The sequence below is a fragment of the Phaethon aethereus genome, assembly GCF_964289735.1.
Source record: "Phaethon aethereus genome assembly, chromosome: 15".
NCBI classification, from domain to species: domain Eukaryota; kingdom Metazoa; phylum Chordata; class Aves; order Phaethontiformes; family Phaethontidae; genus Phaethon; species Phaethon aethereus.
In genome coordinates, this window is record NC_138591.1 from 9,650,977 (window position 1) to 9,669,149 (window position 18,173).

Here is an 18,173-nt window from a genome sequence, read left to right on the forward strand (position 1 = left end):
CAAGCTGTCAGAGTGTGACGCAAGTCACATCTCCAGTGATATCATCGAAGTCCCTTCCAGAGGCTTCAAGGGAAGACAGAAAGATAAGGGCTTGGTAATGTTGAGACCTGGAATACATTGAAAAACATGAAGGAAAATAACTCTAGAAGAAGCGTTAAAATTAGAGAAAATGAAAGGATAAATACCTGGGGGGAGTTTACTGTACGTTTCACTTGTAATTGTACTGCACCTCTTAGACCAGTTCTCTTCATTTTCATAGCACTCCACTATCAGCAATAAGCACCAAACTGAGCTAAATTAACAAGTTGGGTTCATTACACCATCCAAACAAATTTTCCTAGGTTTATTATGCCTTAAGGGCTTGACACTTTCCTGGCAGCCTCTTTCAAATTACCCCTTCAACAAACATGACATAAACTTGGGTCTGTAGAGCATGAAAATCTATGTGAGAGCACAGTTATTTTAACAGATGGAAATTCGCAGATTCACCAGAAAGGTGAAGCGTCAATTACTCTATTCATTTTTTAAAAGGACTTCACCATATAATAGTCTTGTGCTAGTGGCATCCACGAAAAAAGATAACTGCTTCTTGCTCCAGCTTTGGGTTTTTCTGCAGTGCAGTACAGAGAATGCCAGCTCTGTTCCAGCATTGTGCAGCATTCCATAATATGCAATTGCTCGCAAGTCCTGATTCAGCTTTTCACTCTTGCAGGATGCAGTGTTTCTCATTACGCTTCTGCCCAGGCTCTCCGGAAATAATGCAAGCAGCACAAACCTCCCAACAGCTGCCCGTCAAAACAGCCAACTCTTGCAGCAACACGAACTCATCTGCAGCCACGCTGTTCGGCTCGCGGATAACAGAACGTCTTGGGCAGGACCTTGGGTATGGCACCGTCTAACTGAACAGCAGAGAGGGAACTGCTGCTTCTGGCACACATTTTATTTGGCGTGAGTAGAAGCATGCTTGGTTCTCGGCCAACGCGCTCTACCAATCAGACATGCGATTGTTCCACAGAGTTTGGTTTTCAGAGATGTTGAGAAATTTTTTTAACCGAGTTGCTATGATGCTGTCAATTTAACTACGTAACACACCGCATGCAGACTATGGCTTTCCTCTGAGGCATTCTGTGCGACTTCCAAAACTCCTAAAAGGATTGCTGCAGTTTCCGCTCTCCTGAAGACCAGCATGGGAACTACTGCTTTGGGCTATCTCACCATTTGTACCCTGGCTAAAATTTAACAGATGTAATATGGCTGATTGTATTGACAAAAATTTTACTATTCTACCATTTTTCCTCGGACATTTCAAGACCTAAATATTTCAAGACCTACATCTGTTTTGAGGCTATGTACTTGTCAGGTCAAAGTAACTCCAAACCAATCACCTCTCTAGGAACAATCACTTGAATGGAAGTGCTCAGTTTATATATTATATAGGACTGTTGCTGGTAGTATGTAAATGATGTCTAGGACATTTAAGGAAGCATATGGTTAATAAACAGAAAAGCGTGGTGTTAATACACAGAAAATGAAGAAACAGCTTATATACACAATCAAGGATTTCTGTAGTCCATGATGTAATAAATCAATAGTGAACATCTGTGACAGGAACTCAAATATTTACTCATATACTGTATACAGAAGGACATAATGCTACCTTACCTAGGAGATGTAAAATGCCTTAAAGATGTAATAGCCTTAAAGAAATTCAGTAGAGCAAAAACGCAAGTTCTAACAAAGTTAATGTCTTGTATTTGTTGCACTGATGCAGAGGAATACTGTTCAGTAAAAGTTATCCTCTAAAAGACCTTGAGGAAATGGAGCAGATGGTTCCATGTGCTATCCCACTTAAATTCAAAGTGGTTTTATAAATACTCTGAAAAGCTAAATTAATATTTTCCTTAGCCCTTTATGTAAAGAGGGTAAAAGATGATTGTTGTTAGTATTCAAATCACAGTGCATTTATTACAGAATTCTAAAATATAACATCGACTTTTTTTGCATTAAAAAGATTTTCTACATAAAAGTCTATATGCCTTGCTATTAGGCCTATTAGTACGTTGGATTTCTGTATTAATACACCCCATAGGATAATGAAAAATTCCAGTTTGGGATGAAACAGGGTAGGCCCCAATGGGGACCGCACCGTTTGTTCATGACAGACAGTACCTTTGCTCGGCAGTACCGTCTCCACAGACCATTACACCTGCCGACATTTTTAATGAAGAAAACAGGAGGAGTCCCGAGGGACCTACGGTGCACGCGCTGCCGGGCTGTGCCTGTGCCGCAAGCACAATATGTTCTGGACTCACTGTGCCTGCGCAGATTGGCCATACATCACACGTGCTTTGCGTCTGCTGTGTCCAGAAAACAGCGTGTGGGGCCGTTCAACTGAAAATCTGGTAGGTTACTGATAAAAACAGGATTCTGCCATCAAAGCAGGAGAATTGGCAGGTATAGGGAGTAACTATTCTAGGAATCCTTTATAATTTTTAAGAGGCATCCATCTGTGATATACAGGCTACAAGATCTTGGCGTCTGGTACTTCTGTGCTCTAGTTAAATACTGTTTTGCTTCTTGGCTTCTGTCCTATTTCCAGAAGAGGAAATAGCATCTCTTTCCCTCTCGTGGTTGGTGATTGTTTTTTCTCTCAATCTGTAGCTTTGCTATGGATCAGAGGGAGCCAAGGGCCAAAAGTGACTTGGAATCCTCAGCGCATGCTGATTTTTCTAGACATACTGCTTACTAAGGAAATGAACTAGTAAGGGGTAAAAGATGCAATATGGTGCTTACTGCCCTATTTCAGCACATTAAATATACACAATCTGCACTTTATTCCAACTAAAAATAACACTCGGATTAATACAGCTGTCTTTTATATACTAAGGAGAGAAGTCATTAACATGAATTATAAAGCAGGAAAAGTGTGGTTCGCGGTGTCTGTCACTCCAGAGCTCTGCATGAGGATGGTTGGGGACAGTTTGATGGAGAGGACCGAGCATACGCCTGGCAGTGAGATGGGAGACATACCTCTGCGAGTGTCATTGACTCATTCTGAGATTTAAGACAGTTCTTTTAAGTCCACATATTTCTATTTTGAGGGGCCCCAGATTTAGACACCTTATTTATTTTTTTATTTTTTAACAAGGCTCAGGAATCTACAGTTCCAACTGATGTCAGTGCTGGCCTCTAATTATCCAAAACTGAAGTCCCAAACCTGAGGACAGAAAATTAGATGGCAGTTTTGAAAACTCTGGCCTCAGCTTCTCTGTGTTTCTTCATTCATAGAGTCATGTCTGAATGGCCTTATCCATCTTTGCAAAGTGGCTGATTGAAATCTGCAACCGCGGAAGTGCTATACAAATAATTATTGCTCTATCACACAAATCATGATGAGCATTTTAACTATTATCTACAATACCATTCAAATTTCACCATATAACAATCTTTCCAGAAACAGATCAAGTATGACTTTTTATTTGGCAACTATACAACATTTTACAGTTTTAAGGCTGTGCACAACAGCAGTTTAGAAAGTTAAACATCACTGATGCATTTTACAAATGGAGATAACTGCACTCAGAAGAGGGATCTGCATTAGACCACACAGACTGCAGCAAATTCACCACTAGAATACAGGATTTCTGACACAAACTTCACTGTACCAAACACTAAATCAGTGGTTCTTAAACTCTTGCTATACACAGGCTGTTGTTGGTCACAGTGTGCCAGCTTGCTTTCTTGCCTCCCCTTTCTAAATTAATTTGAACGCTAGTTAAAAATACATTCCTATTATTACCTTGCCCGTCAAGTGATTCATGTTGTTACCACTGGGATACTACTCAGTGATGAAACAAAAAGAAAAATCATCACCTGCTGCAGCACCGGAGCAGAGGATCTGTTAGACTTTGTTGGAAAGGGTGAACAAATTTGCAGCAGATATTGTCACTATACTTACTTGCAAAAACCTAATTTTGCTGCACATTGTGTAATTCTGGATGTCCATCTCAATTATAAAGAAGGGAAAGAAAGATCTATCACAGCTCATGGAATGGATTGTTTTTGCAAAACTGATTCACTTAAGACACGAGCGTATGTCAGTTGAAACACAGTCTGATGGGCACTGGGTCATATGCCATCAAAATAGCATTATGTTGCAATGAAGCCTTGTGATATAATTTTTTTTTTTTTTGTCCTGAAACTGATTTTGAAATCTGTACATGTCTTGCATGCATTGCTTATAGACAGTAAGCCAACAAGACCGTATCAGCAGGGTGATGGCTGCCCAGCAGAATCCAAGGGAGGCGGCAGTATGCCATCTGTCTTAGCTAAGTCACCAACAGGACCGTGGCGTATTAGGCACAGCGGAATTTTGGAAGTCTCCTCAGGTCCTTCAGTGGTCTCAAATCTAGGATATTGTAATTAAAGAGTTTGATCTACCCAGGTCTCTTTGGTGAGTATCTGACTAAACTATTATAATTTTTCATAACTAAGCAGCAGGAACTGTATTTATAAAATCAGCTAATGTAAGTGTCCAGGTCTTGCAGGAGAAATAAAAATATGCCTGAGACAGTCTTCACATCTTTTTGGGGAAATGTACTCAGAATATCTACCAAACTGAGGAGACTTTTTTCACCCCTTAGATTTGCCTGCCTTTGTGTTTACAGACAGGCTTTCCCCACAACAGGCATCAAATGCCCCTCTAGGAAATGTGGTGACTGCTTTACATGGAAAAGTCTTCCTGGCTTAGAAAGACAGTTTCACTAGACTGCTTTTGAAATGCATTTTAGCAGCTGTGGGGAAGAAGGGAGGAAGAAGGAGAAACCTCAGGGGTTTAGTGTTTAGTGTGGGATAAGTCAGCTTTTTGCTGACCACTGCCGAACATCAGACTTCTCCCTGGCAGTCACATATGGGTGGCATGTCCTAATGGGGAGAAACGTGGGGATGAGGACCTGATCTATTCAGAGGGACGCAGCTCCCCGCAGACACCCCAGCAAGGCTTGGGGCAGCAGAGCCCTGCAGAGGGAAGGGGGCTCGTGTCCGCAGCCCCTTACCAAAGGGAAATGGGAATAGGGCAGGGCTCCTCCAGCTCTGCTCAGGGCCTGGGAGCCCTGACTCCACTCGGGGCTCAAGGGCCCCGGGCTGCCCTCACGCCCTGGGGTCCCCTGCCCAGGCTCAGGACCCATGGTCTAGGGTGCTCTGGCTCCCCTCGCAGTTGGGGGACCGGGAGACCCCGCCTCCCCTCCGGCCCCGGGGACCTTGGTCCCCTCAGGGTGCAGGGGTGCCAGGACCCCCTCAGGGCCCGGGGTACCCCAGATCACTTCACGCTGGTCTGGCTGGGTTCCCCTGGCCGCTCCTCATGTCCGGGGCCCCAAGTTCCCCTCACAGCTGAGGGGCTGGGAGCCCACCGGCTGCCACCGACCCTGCCAGCCCAGGGGCCTCCGGCTCGCCCCGGGATCCGCCGCTCTTCGCACGCCCCACTCGCACGGGCGACCGCGACCCGAAACCCGGCAAGGGTACCATCGGCGGGGCCCCCCCCCGCGGCACAGTCGGGGAAGCCCGTCCCGCGGCGGCCGGGGGCGGAGCGCCTGCGCCCCCGCCCTCCCAGCGTGCCCCGCGGAGGGGGCGGGCGGCCCATGTCCGCGATCCCGGCATGCCGCGCGGCCGGGCAGCAGCCGGAGCAGCCGCGGCGGCCGCGTCCCCTCCCTCCGGTGTGAGACAGCAGCCGCCTGCGGAGCGCGAGTGAGGAGCCGCCGCCCGCGCCTCTTCCCCTCCTTCCTCTTCCTCCTCCTCCTCCGCCGCCGCCGCCACCACCCCTACCCCTGTCCTGCGCCTCTGCCCGGCCGGCCATGCCGTCTCGGGCAAGGTAATGAGCCGCAGAGCCCCGGGGTCTCGGCTGAGCGGCACCGGCAGCAGGCAGCACTACCACCCGCGGGGCTGGAATGACTGGCAACCCAGGTGGGCAGGGCTGGGGCAGGGGGCGCGGCCCGGCCGCCTGCGGGGCGCGGGGGCCGGGGCAGCGGGGCGCCGCGGCTGGCGGCTCGGCCCGGCCCCGCCGCCGGGCCTCGGGGAGCGGGGCAGCGCGGGCCGCGGCAGCTCGGAGCGGCGGCGGAGCCACTTCCTGGCTGTTGGGCCTAGGGGCGGGTGGCCGGCGGGCGGCAGCCGCCGGGCCTAGCGCGGGGTGGATGGTGGCGGCCCGGCCGCCGGGCCTAGGCGGCGGGGAAGCGGCCGGCCGCGGCCGTGGCCGGGCCGGGGCGCGGAGGGGGTTTCCGGATCCGCGTCTGCGAGCGGCCAGAGGCGGGATAGGGACGGATCTGTCAGCGCGCTGGGCTCGGTGGGACCCTGTCTGGGCTCTGAGCTGGCTGGTGAGAGCGCTCCGTCCTCCCCCCGCTTCTGCCGGGTGTCCCCTCCTGCCCTCGGTCTCTCGCGGCTCGGGGTGGCCGTACCGTGTCTCGCCTCCGGCCGATACCTGGTGTGCGCCTGCAGGCAAGCAGCCTCCCCCTCCCCGCGCTGCGCTGCGGGAGACGCTTCCCTGGCAGGCTGAAGCGCTGAGGGGGCTCGAGTGGGGTGGAGAGCTGGGGGGTGGGCTTGAGACCTGTATTTTTTTCAGTCTAGTTTTCAGCTGGCAGTTAATCAGAGAAGAACAGAGGCTGCGGAAGTACTCGTAGTCTTTTGAGGGTTAATAAGGTAGTACAGGATTATTTTTTTTTATTTGCTGAAAGTAGTTGAGCTGTAGGTAAACTGGAGTGAGAGCTTATACAATAGGTTAGGTTTTAAGGTGTGTTTAGACCTGGTACTTCTCAGTAAGTTAAACTGAAAGTCTGTTGACTTCTTTAGTCAAGTATAGAATCATAGAAGCATTAAGGTTGGAAATAGAGACTGTATTTCAGATCTTGATTACTTCTAATATATCTGATATATATCTATGCTGTACTGCTCAGCTTTGCTATTGTAAGTGTTAAAATTGTCATGTAGAAATCGTAAATAAATTTGGTGGGTTTTGATGTAGAAGATTTGGGGCTTTTCTAGTGTTTTCGAAAGTTTAGCAGGGTATGGGATCCTACTTTTAGGCTTTCCAGCAAAGAACAGAGTGGCACATGCTTGGGAATGTATTTACAAATGACAGTCCCAGTCGCACATGGTTTGGACTAGGAAATTTGGGTGGATGTGAAGATAGATCTTAAAAAACACAGATTTAACTTCAGTATTTACTGTGAAGGAAGCTTTCCTTTTCCTTGAACAGCTAGCAGTGCAGCCTCTAGGATTAACGCTTGAGGCTATTCAATTCTTGATGGTGTGTGTGGCATGGTTATTTAAGTTCCAATTTCTTCTGTTATTGAACTACTTTTTTTCCTCACTTAAAAACTTGCAAACCTCATTGGTGACATCTTAAAGCATCTAGATTTTCTGGGGGGATTAAGAAGTCTGGTCTCTCTTATTCCTTAACTACTACCTTGCTTCTGGTTTCTGGGCTGCAGTCTGGAATTCTGGACCTTAACTCTTCAGCTTCCCACCTGGAAGAGACTGGATGTACATCTTGTATCTTTGCAGTGGATGGCTTCTTTAAATGCTTTCTGGTTGGATATATTAATTTGCCACAAATTTTATCTTTTAGCCTACAAAATGTGTCTTACAGGGTCTAGGAAGCTGACTTTTTTCCAATATAGCATTGCCTGCAATAGGTTCAGTTGTGTTAGGGGTGAAAGAGTGTAGCTGCAGAAATGCTTTGCCTGGTGATAAAGCTGCTTTAAGAAGTTAGTCTGTTCCCTCTGTGTCTGACTGTGGTCCGTTCCCCATGCTGTAGTTTGCTGCCTCCTTAGTTCTCAAGTACAGCTGCTGTAAACTGGGCTGCTGAAATAATTATCCCAAAAGCCACAGCAGAAACAATGATATGAAAGCACTAGAGGAAGTGTGGCAGGCTAGGGGAGCTCCATAGCATGGATAGGGCCTAGCTCTGTTTCCATCACACTGTGTGGTTAGAGCTCCTGCTAAAGAATAGGTAACACCTCTTCACTGATCCTGTCACTTGTAAGAATTTAACTTTATCCTGTCCTTCAAATACTTTTTTTTTTTTTGTTCTGGTGAGAAAGCTCAGGAGTCAGAAATATTCACACAGTCCTAAACACAGAGCACACTTTTTGTAAGTTATGCTCAAGTTTTTTTAAATCTCAAAGATGGCTTTGGTGCTGTGGAATCTGTGAGTCTACACTAAGAGCTTAAAGAATGAAGCAGAGATTAAATCAGTCTTTGTTTTGGCATTAGCTAATTTTTAAAAGTGCTTCATGTGTATGATTGAAAGGAGATCTGTTATATAAAACTGTGAATGAGCATTTCTTTTTCGTTGATTGTTTCAAATATGCTCTTGGACAAACCCTGCAACACAAAATATACCCACATATTCTTTCCTTTCTCTTTCTTTTCTCGTTGACTGTTAGTTTCGTTTAGCTTAGGTGATGTTGCTGGCAAATGCTTTCTTGCAGGGCGTGGAAGAGAGGAGTGCACATGGCCAAAGTAATGAAAACTGCTGTGATTGTAGTTGTTTCAAGTTCCTAAAGGGGAAAAAAGGAACTGCTAATGCATGGATTGTATTATCAGATGGACTGTGTTTTCAAACACATGTTTTTGTGTCTTTAAAAATTACTAGATTGATGCTCATTACTAGGTCCAGATCCCTCTCAATTTTTAGTAATACTGATCAGCATTGGGACTTGGGATGAAAACAGGGTGAAACTGAAAGTTGGAGCTCACATCCTTCTCTAAGGGAGAATAGTTTTTAATTAGAACTTGATTTTTTTTTTTTGTGCCTGCATGAACGCAGTCATATCTGTCAGATGCATGTGGACTGGTTTTCCTACAGTGGGTGTATTGACAGAGCTGTGTATTACAGAGGAAAAAGTTGTCTTGATATATGTGGGCATATTAGTGCGTTGAGGTATATCAGTCCCTAAATTAATAGCAACACAAAAACTTTTTAGGTAAATGTTGCATGTATGTGACAGAGAAGGGCAGGGATTTTTTTGAGAAGATCTTGTTCCCCCTTCTTCTAACCTTTATAGCTTTCTAGACCTTTACTTCTTTTTTTATTTCCTTTTTGTTTGACAAATCTCACTGCATTTTCCCTAATAGGACTTGTGGGGGAAAAGATAAAACCATGTCAGTGTGTAGGTCTTGTGTGTTAGCAGAGTTAATTTGGTAGAGTACTAAAGGCTAATTATGTACTGAAACAAGCAATACTTCATTTTGATAGGAAATGTTTCTGGTGGCAAGGCAAGTTTCATGCACTTACGGTGGTACTAAGCAGGAGTGTGAGTGCAGGGTAGCAGGTTAGCAAGTTCAGGGTGCACTGTGCCTTTTTTATTCTTTGGCAAAAATGAGAAAAGGGTGGGTTAGCAGGGGAGTATATGGAAAAGTGAAAAAGAAAATCTTTCACATCTGATAAAAGTTCCAAAAGTGTCTTATTAGGTTCAGTACTGAAATTTGTTCTTGAAAATGAAGTGTATCCTTTCATGCAATCTAAGTCAGTGTTATGAATTACTAATTTCTGTTAGCATGGTGCCTGCCAAACCAAGTTACCACCTAGGTCCCCATGGGTCTAGATATGATGAGATAAGACAGTAAAATATGAGTCTCCTTCCAGGTAGCTTATAAGCTAAGCAGGAGAGCAGTATTGGCTAGCACTTCATAACTCTGAGGACAAGTACCCTGTGTTTAATTAAAGACAGAATGAGAGGTATTGGCAGGGAGCAAAGAAACTCATCAGAGCAGATGGGCTAAGAAAGTGATGGTTAGAGCAGTGCTTTTTACATGGCTCTGAAGGGCAGAGGCATGTCTTTTACAAAAGGCAAGCACTAGTTGTTGTGGATATTGTCTGTCCGTGATGCTGGATTAACATGATGAATGAGAAGCAGTGTGATAGTAGTAGGTGCTGTCTATAGCGACAGTGGAGACAGAGACTCAGTTTCTTCTGCATTTGCCTGTACAGTGAGGTACACAGAAAATGTTTGTTAGAGATAGGCTGAATTCTTAGTTTGGACAGATCTGTAACCAAGAGACCTGAAAGTTGGCAAGATGGAGATGTTTGAGGATGTTGCTGAAATTATCTGAGAATGGGTGTAGAGTCAGGTAGGATGAGAGTTGGTAAGGCTTCTCCATCTCTTCAGGGATAGTTGGGAGAGAGGAGGGTGCAAAGAGTGAGACAGGTACATAGCAAGAGAGAGGAACAGTCTGCAGTGTTGAAGGCAGCTTAGAGAACGAGATGCAGTATCAGTTGTGGGTGCCATTGTGAAGAGGTCAACGGAAACCTTGGGAAGAGATTCAGTGGACTGTGTGTGGGAGATGCTGAACAGGAATGGGTTCAGTTCTGAACTGGCAACAATTAATTCTTGATCTCCTTTCACATCTGAGTGTGTTGAATATGCTGATAAGGTTAGGAAGGTACGAGATCAAAGAGCTTTTCTGTTTTTTGGTAAAATGGGGGAGCTTAAGTTTGTAATGTGGAAAGGCTTTGCTTTTAATGTGAAGACAGAGGAGAATGAGATATGAGAAAGATGAAAGTGTGTCAGTTGGAAGTAAAAGGACCTTGGAGAGCAGATAGTCTTCCATACAACAATAGCCATACTAGATTGGACCAGTGATTTAGCTAGCATAATACCCTGTATCTAAAAAAGGCTATCAGAAGATGCCTATGGAAAAATAAGAACAGGATGCGTATGTACGATACGTTTCCCTGACATTCCTTCCTGATGTCCATCACAGGACAGAAGGAAATGGGCGAGCTACTGTTTAAGAAGGAGGGAGTGATGCAGAATTGAGAGGTGATTTGAAAAGCTACTGTGACTGCAGGTAGTTGTCCAGCAGTGGAGATGGCAGAATTGCAGTAGGAAAATAGTTAATTTTAGTTGTTTTTTCACTAGTAGAAAACAGAGCCACTTACACACTTGTGCTCGCACTACACAGGAGTAGTAGAAACAAAAGTAGGCTTTGGGGTGGGCTCAGCCAGGCTTGGGCTTGGCAAGATGGACCAGGTGGTGGTAAAAGAGCATGGCAAAAGATGGTTGCCATTGCTGTGCAAGCCAGTGGTGGAAAGGTTGGAAACTTGGTGGGAAGCTGTTAACTTGAGTGGATACAATGACTCTAAGTTTTAAATGTTTTATTGATAAAGATTTTAAGTACTGGAGAATTTATCTGCATTATAGCAAATAAACTTGGCAAATAAGCAAGTAAAATTGACTGGCTTGAACAATAATACAACTCAGTAGAGTTGTCTCGGAATAAATCGTCCATGTAGATCCTGTACTTGGAAATAAAATCAAGCAGAACAATTATGTGATTTTTGTCTCAAAATAATATTCATGTGGTGGGGTCACTCTGAAAGAGCTACAGATAATGAATAGTATACACCAGATTGTTTGTAACAAGTTTCTTGGACAAAAATTCTTAAGGCTTCCATATAACAAAAGAAACATGATATATTTTTGATTGACCTAGTTTTCTTTTTTCTAGATTTTTTCTTTAAAGCTAGTTGTTCTTAGCCATGCTTTCTTCAGTCATACAAATTATAGTCAAATCATGTTGCTGCTTTTGATGAAATGAGGTATACACATATTTTTTGAAAAATCGTAGTTTCCTTTTGTATGTCCTTGGAAAAAAATTAAATAGCTTTTTTTTTAGGGAGAACTAGTGGCCATTTCTGTTTATTTAAGGTGGGTGAACTATTATCTTTTTCTGATGGATAAAGGCAGGTTAAAAATCACCCTGCAGAAAACTGAATGTCATCTCTTCCGTATAAATGACACTGCTAAAACAGTTTATGCAGGAAATTGGTGCCAGTGTTGGTGGTAATCAGGTAGTTTTCCACCCAGAACCAGGCACAAATGAAAACTGTCACGTAAGCTCTTGAAGTACTTTGCTTAGACTCCATCAATGAGCTTTTCAGGTGGAAATAAAAGAGAGTAGTGTCTCAAAGGGGCAAATATCCTTTCGAAGCTACAGTATAAGGTAATCGTAGTCATATTCGTCCTTGCAATTTCCCATTCCAACTTTGTCTAATATCACATTTGTATTTGTACTTCTGCTTATCGGTTGCTAACATTGTACGTTGTGATTTTATTAGTATACAATGTTTGTTCAGGTCTGTGACAATGTCAATGTATGTAACTGATAAATTTGTTGTTACATAGACTTCTTTTGAAAGATGATGCTAAGCATTATGTCTGGCACGTAACCTACCGTCCACTTGGCACAATGTAATTAAAGTGGAAATACCGCCATGTGAACAGGAGAAGTGCCCTCCTGAAATGCAGGTGTGAGTTGAGGTAGCTGGGAGTACAGTTCTTCCCAGTGCCTGGTGGAATGGCTGCAGTGTACCTTAGAGGAATTGAAGGACGGGGGAAAAGTAATTATTTGTGAGACTTTGGCTAGAACCCATCAATAGAGTGTCTGCATTTTGAGTTCTAAGTGGTTATCTGTCAAAATCATGAATACGTTACTGACATGAAAAACGGTATTTTTCAGAAATTATTTGAAAATTAAATGCCTCTTCCTGTGCACGCAGACCGTGGTTTGCTGTGAGTTTACACAGCAGTTGTCCTGTGTCACCCAGGTGTCTGGGTTCCTCAGTGAGGGAACGCAGATGCAGGTGACAGGTACTGGGGTTGTGTCCCCAGGTCTCGATGAGCCCAGGCCACAAACCCCCAGAGTGCTGATGCAGGAGCCCACAGTACAATTCCTAAATTCGCTCCCCGCCTGAGGAATGGCATGCATTGCTGGACAGCTAAAAATGCACAGGCCCATGAGATGGTGGGCTCTGCATCTGGTGTGAATCTTACTGCGAGCTTCTCTCAGTTCAAAATCCTTCTTCAAACCAATACGGACCGTAGCAGCCTGTTGAGTCACAGGATTCCTGTTCTCTGGAACAGGATCTTTCTATGAAGCGTTCTTTCTCTGCCTTGCAAAGGAAGGGCAGAAACTGCTGGCTGTCTAAGCTACACACTTACTGTAGTGGAACTATTGTCTCTTAAATGGATACATAGGAGAACAATTATATATTTTTAATAAAATTGTGCTCACCTTTTAGTTGGGTGATAAAGTGTGAACAGGTTAGCTTGCAGAAAGCTCTTCCCAAAGACAGAACAAAGTGAGTGTGTGGTTCTTCCCAGGGAAACAATAGGCTTATGTATTTTACCACAATGGAAAATTTTGCAAAATGTTCAAAGGCTGTACTGTGGGAAGTGAGGTTAGCTGAGAACATATGTAGTCCTTCAGTTGGTTGGGATACGTAGGACAGTCTTAAAAATTGTAGGTTTAATCAGCTTGCCTTCGGACTTAAGAATTTCAGACAATGTTTGGCAGTTGGAGATTATACAGTTTACAGCACATTGCCTTAAAAAAAGGGATGCTTTTTGGGGAGGTGCACCATTAAGAACTTAAGTTTACCAATTGAAAATTTGTCATTCTGTTTCATGGAAAGACTAAAATAATTTGAATCCTCCGTGTTAAACTCTGCTGTTCCTCAAAGTGAGCTGGAAGTCTCTTGAGGTTTTAGGGCAGGGAGAAAATCTAGGGGTTCTGTAGCTGACTGGGAAATTTGCACATGGTGTAGGCACATTAAAAATTCATACCATTTGAAGGTACCGTGAGAACTTTGTTATTGTTGAACATAACTTAGGTGAATGATGAAGCTCCAACTGTGTAAGTATTTCTACAATCCTAGTTGACTGTCAGGAGCAAAGACTTTTACTAAGGCTTTGCCTCTTGAGTAGCATAGCCTATTTTGTAAAATAGTCCAAGCAAGTGCCTGACAAAACAGTAGATGTGGCACCACAATGAATACTGAATGAGGAAGAGAGTCTTATTATGTATATCTAAAGGTGAATTTGGTTATAGAGCAAAAGGGAGTAATACCTGCCAAGCAAATCTAATGTCAGCCTTTCACTATGAGAACAGGGCAAAAGTACAATTTCCTTCTTTCAAACCCTGTTCCAAATTGATAGTATATTGTCTTTTAACATTCTAAAGAGAATAGAATATGGGAGGGGGTGTCTTTAATTCCAGTTGTTTTTGCAAACCCTCATGATATTAATCTTCAAGTTGTACTAAGGACGAGCGACATATGAAAATAGCAAGCCTTCAGGACAGCTTAAGTAACAACTGCTTTTCAAAAATTTAAGGTGTGTTTTTCCCTTTTGGCCTTGAGATGTATTTAACTCCTCCCTGAACTCGTCTACTGGTTCTAATCACAGTGTTGTCTTGAAAAATAAAAATGAAATACTTTTTCCCAAGAGCATGTGGTGTTTGTCTTACACAAATTGTCGTTCATTTACAGGAATGAAAAGGAATGACCTGTCTTGCTTTTTGTGAAATAATCAAATGAACTATCCAAAGTTTAAAATAATAGATCTTTAGAGTTTGCTTAGGAAAAGCCCTCTGTAAATAATTTGGATAGTGTGATTCCAAATATACTTCGGTTGAACAAAATTCAGATTTTGGATGGGTATTATTTTACTGGTTTTAATGTAAAACCTTCAGTATTGCTTTTAAACATGCATTTAAAGTGATCGGTTGAATTTAAGTTCTGAAGTCTTAGGCACACAAGTTTAGTATATTAAAGTTACTGTATTTTTTAAAAATGACATGCTTAGTATGTCCAGTGGTAAGAGCTGGTTTCATAATTTTCACCTTGTTCCTTAAAAGTTTATTCTTGGTTATTAATCAGTTTTCTGATATGAGTGGTTAAACTTAATGCAGATTTTTTTAACTCATTTATCTGCAGACATTTACTGTAAAGGATAACAGCTCTCAATTTACATTCCAGGTTTTTCCACAGTGAAGCGTGTCATCTTGTTTTGCAATTTTTGTTTTGCAAAAACTTAATATGTGATTCCTATATTGATAATCAGTTACACACTAGTAACACCTCCATCTAATAAATGGTTTTACATTGCTCAATAAGGCCCCTAACATATTATGTAAATGTTCGTGTGTGGATTAGTAATGACTTTCACAAATGGTAGGCACTGTATTGCCTAGCTATGGTATATACCTATACCATTTTATTTAATTTTATTTTTCACTTCTGGAAAGTAGTTTTTCCTTATCTCAGATAGGCATCTAACTGAAAAGAGGCTTTGAGAACGTCCTGAGAAAAAGCACTGGCACACTAGAGCGCATTTTGTTTGCATGTTGCTGTAATAATGACTGAATTCTAATCCCAGTGTGAATTTAAGGTCACTTTTTAAGAAGCAGGTTAGACATACAACATTTTTAACACAGGAAAATACATTTGGGATTGTCATTTAAATATGTTGCATTTATAAGTGAATGTGCATCCCACTCCTGTTATACCCCTACATAAAAAAAAATATTTTTCTCTTTATAGAACTGACAGTGCATCAGCTGACCAGGACAATTTAAAATACTCTTCATCCAGAGATCGGGGCAGTTCTGCCTCCTATGGATTACAACCCTCAAATTCAGCTGTGGTGTCTCGACAAAGACACGATGATATCAGAGTCCACACTGACATACAGAATGAAGAAAAAGGTATACAGATTGCTGTTTCATGTGTAAATTGTGAGGAGACATTCAGAGAAAGGCAGTAAACTTGAAATGGTGGAGAACTTTGTTTTGGTGGTGTTTTTTCTCTCCAAAAAAGGCAGTGAACTGATACAACTCATTGCCACAGTATCACTGTGTTGAGAGATTTATCAGCATACAAATAAATGTTGTGGTTGATATGAATAGCGAGAAAAATATGCAGTTGCATTAGGAGGAGAATGTAAGAGGAGACTTTTTGCCTTAACAGATTAAACACTTTTTCCTGAAGAATAGTGTTTTGGATATGTCTGGTCTGCAAGTTGTAATATCTTTCTGAATACTGTCTAGTGTGTTCCTGGTATTGAAAATGGACTGCCTGGTTAAATGGTCTACTAATCTGATATATTATCTATTGCAGCTTCACTGCAGCAAACTGTAATCTTAGTTTGCGAATCAAATCTATATTTTGTCTATAATAATGGGGTTTTCTATTTTGTGCCTCAGTGACTTCGTATAGATCATGTGATGTATGGCTCACACTGTTTTTTTCTTTTTTGAGAATGGAAATACTTTCTCTAGAAAATAGCTGAAAATTTAAAATCATATATTTTTTACCTTTATGAAAGAGAAATCTGTATTGTTTTTTTTTTTTTTAATCGCCAAATACAGATATCAAATAGGAGGATTTTTTTACTTGCAGAGTCACTTTTTAGACTATATAAATCTTGAGGCAGGCCAGACTCAGGAAAATCTCACAGGAATATTAGTGTGGGAGTTTTTGTTCAGGAACCTGAAAAGAATTCGCACTCCCCCTACTTTTCTGCCCTGTAACTATCTGTAAAGAAGTGCTACATTTTAGGGGAAATTACAGCTGGATGTGCTGATGCAAATTTATTTTTTTTATAAGTAGTAGGTACTGTTAGTAGGAGGTAGGAGCATGAAACAGGTAATTGTTTATCTGCATACCTTGAGAACCTTAAGATTTGATGAACTTTAACAGAGAAACTGCTTAGAAAGTGAGTATATTTGTCAACGTGTCTGTTAACGTGGAGAGTTTTACTGTGTTTCACACAGACTGGAAGAGGAGGTATTGTTAAACTTTGAAGAATGTACTGGGAGTATAGTGAAATAGTAGGTTTCAGACAAATTCATAAGGTAGTTTGTGAGGTTGCTGGGAAAGTGTCATTCGAAAAGAAAAATGCACCTATCTCTCCCTCATGTACTGTGTCTTACAGGGCATGTCTCTGCTGGCTCAGCACTTTAACTATGCTGTTTTGTTCAGGTGTGACTTGAAAATATACGATTAGGATATTCTGTACTATAAAACTGAATTCCAAGTACCTCTAGTTCATTTTTTTATTTTTGGAGAAATTGGTAAGTTTACAGATGCAGAATAGTTTCTTTGTTTACTAAGATTTTTTAATTAGTCTGTTAGAGTCTGACAGAATGGAAATTTCATTTTAAGAACTTCTAGTTTTTCTGCCATGGATAACCATATGTCATAAGTACCTAGAATCCCTGAGAAGTGATTCCCCCACCCCAGTTTCTGGTGTTGATAATAAAAAATGACTTCCAACCTGATAACTTCTGGAAGTTGGGTCAGGTTTGAAAACCTCCAAGGATGGGAGGTTCTGCAGCCTCCCTTAGCAGCCTGTTTACTGCTTTACTACTCTCCTGGTAAATAATTGTTTTCTCATATACAGTTCAAATTTCCCTTGCTGCAACTTATGACTATTGACTCCTGTCCTTTTGCTCTGCATCTGTAAGATTAGTCTGACTTTTTTTAATAACTCTTCACATTAACTAGTGGAAGACTGCAATTAGATCTCTCCTCTTTGTCTCGTCTCCTTTACTTTATAAAACAAGACAGGGGAGTTTTCAGATTTAAGTTTTTAAAACTAAATAAAAGGCTCCTGGGTTTTTACTTATAGATGAGATATTCTCCATTCCTGCAACACTTTCCTCCTTTTTGAGTTGTAGCTCTATCATATGCTCTGAGTCCTTACTGCTAAAAAGATACTGCACTAGTATTTGTATGTCATGGTATCTGCATATTTGTGCTAAAATTAATAGCAGTGACGTAGCTGGTCATATTCTTATTTGGTCTCAGATGTAACATTTGAAGGGAAGTGAATAGAATTTGTGTATATGAAGATTTTCAAACACTTTTCAGATCCATAGATAACTGAAGAGAGTTATAATGTAATATTTACAGCCTTATTGCTGAAAAACCTGATTGCCCTGCTGTTTTTTAATTACTCTAAATGACAATTTGTTTCATATTGTTACCAAAGATGTACCATCTATATGTCAAGTGGGAGAATACAGGTTTGTGTTTAATTCATTTAAGATAATGTCAAATATGCTGTGGCAAGTACCACACGCTTTTGCAGAAAAAAACCAAAAAAGCTGCGGGTTTTTTGTGTGCTGGAGGGAAAGTATGAAGTAACTCTTAAGAACTCCAGTAGTATATGGCAGTATGTCTGGTTTTGATAGTTGATGTTTGTGGTGTGCATGCATGATTATCTGTCATCTTCAGTTAAATTAATTTCTTTGCTGCTTTGAATTTTAGTGATACACTTCTGTTTTGTCATAAATCTACTTATTGTTGTTAGGAGTAATTTCCTTCATAGGACAGT

At 42.0% G+C, this 18,173-nt stretch overlaps 1 protein-coding gene across 1 annotated transcript in view; it reads left to right on the forward strand.

Annotated features, from left to right (window-relative positions):
- Positions 1–5,869: 5,869 nt before the first annotated feature.
- Positions 5,870–18,173, forward strand: part of SMG1 (SMG1 nonsense mediated mRNA decay associated PI3K related kinase) — a gene marked incomplete at its 5' end in the record, with an annotated part of 67,172 nt that continues 54,868 nt past the window's right edge. The window contains 2 exons of the mRNA XM_082006774.1: positions 5,870–5,958; positions 15,377–15,540. Coding sequence (XP_081862900.1) covers positions 5,870–5,958; positions 15,377–15,540 — 253 coding nt within the window. The remainder of the gene's footprint in view (positions 5,959–15,376; positions 15,541–18,173) is intronic.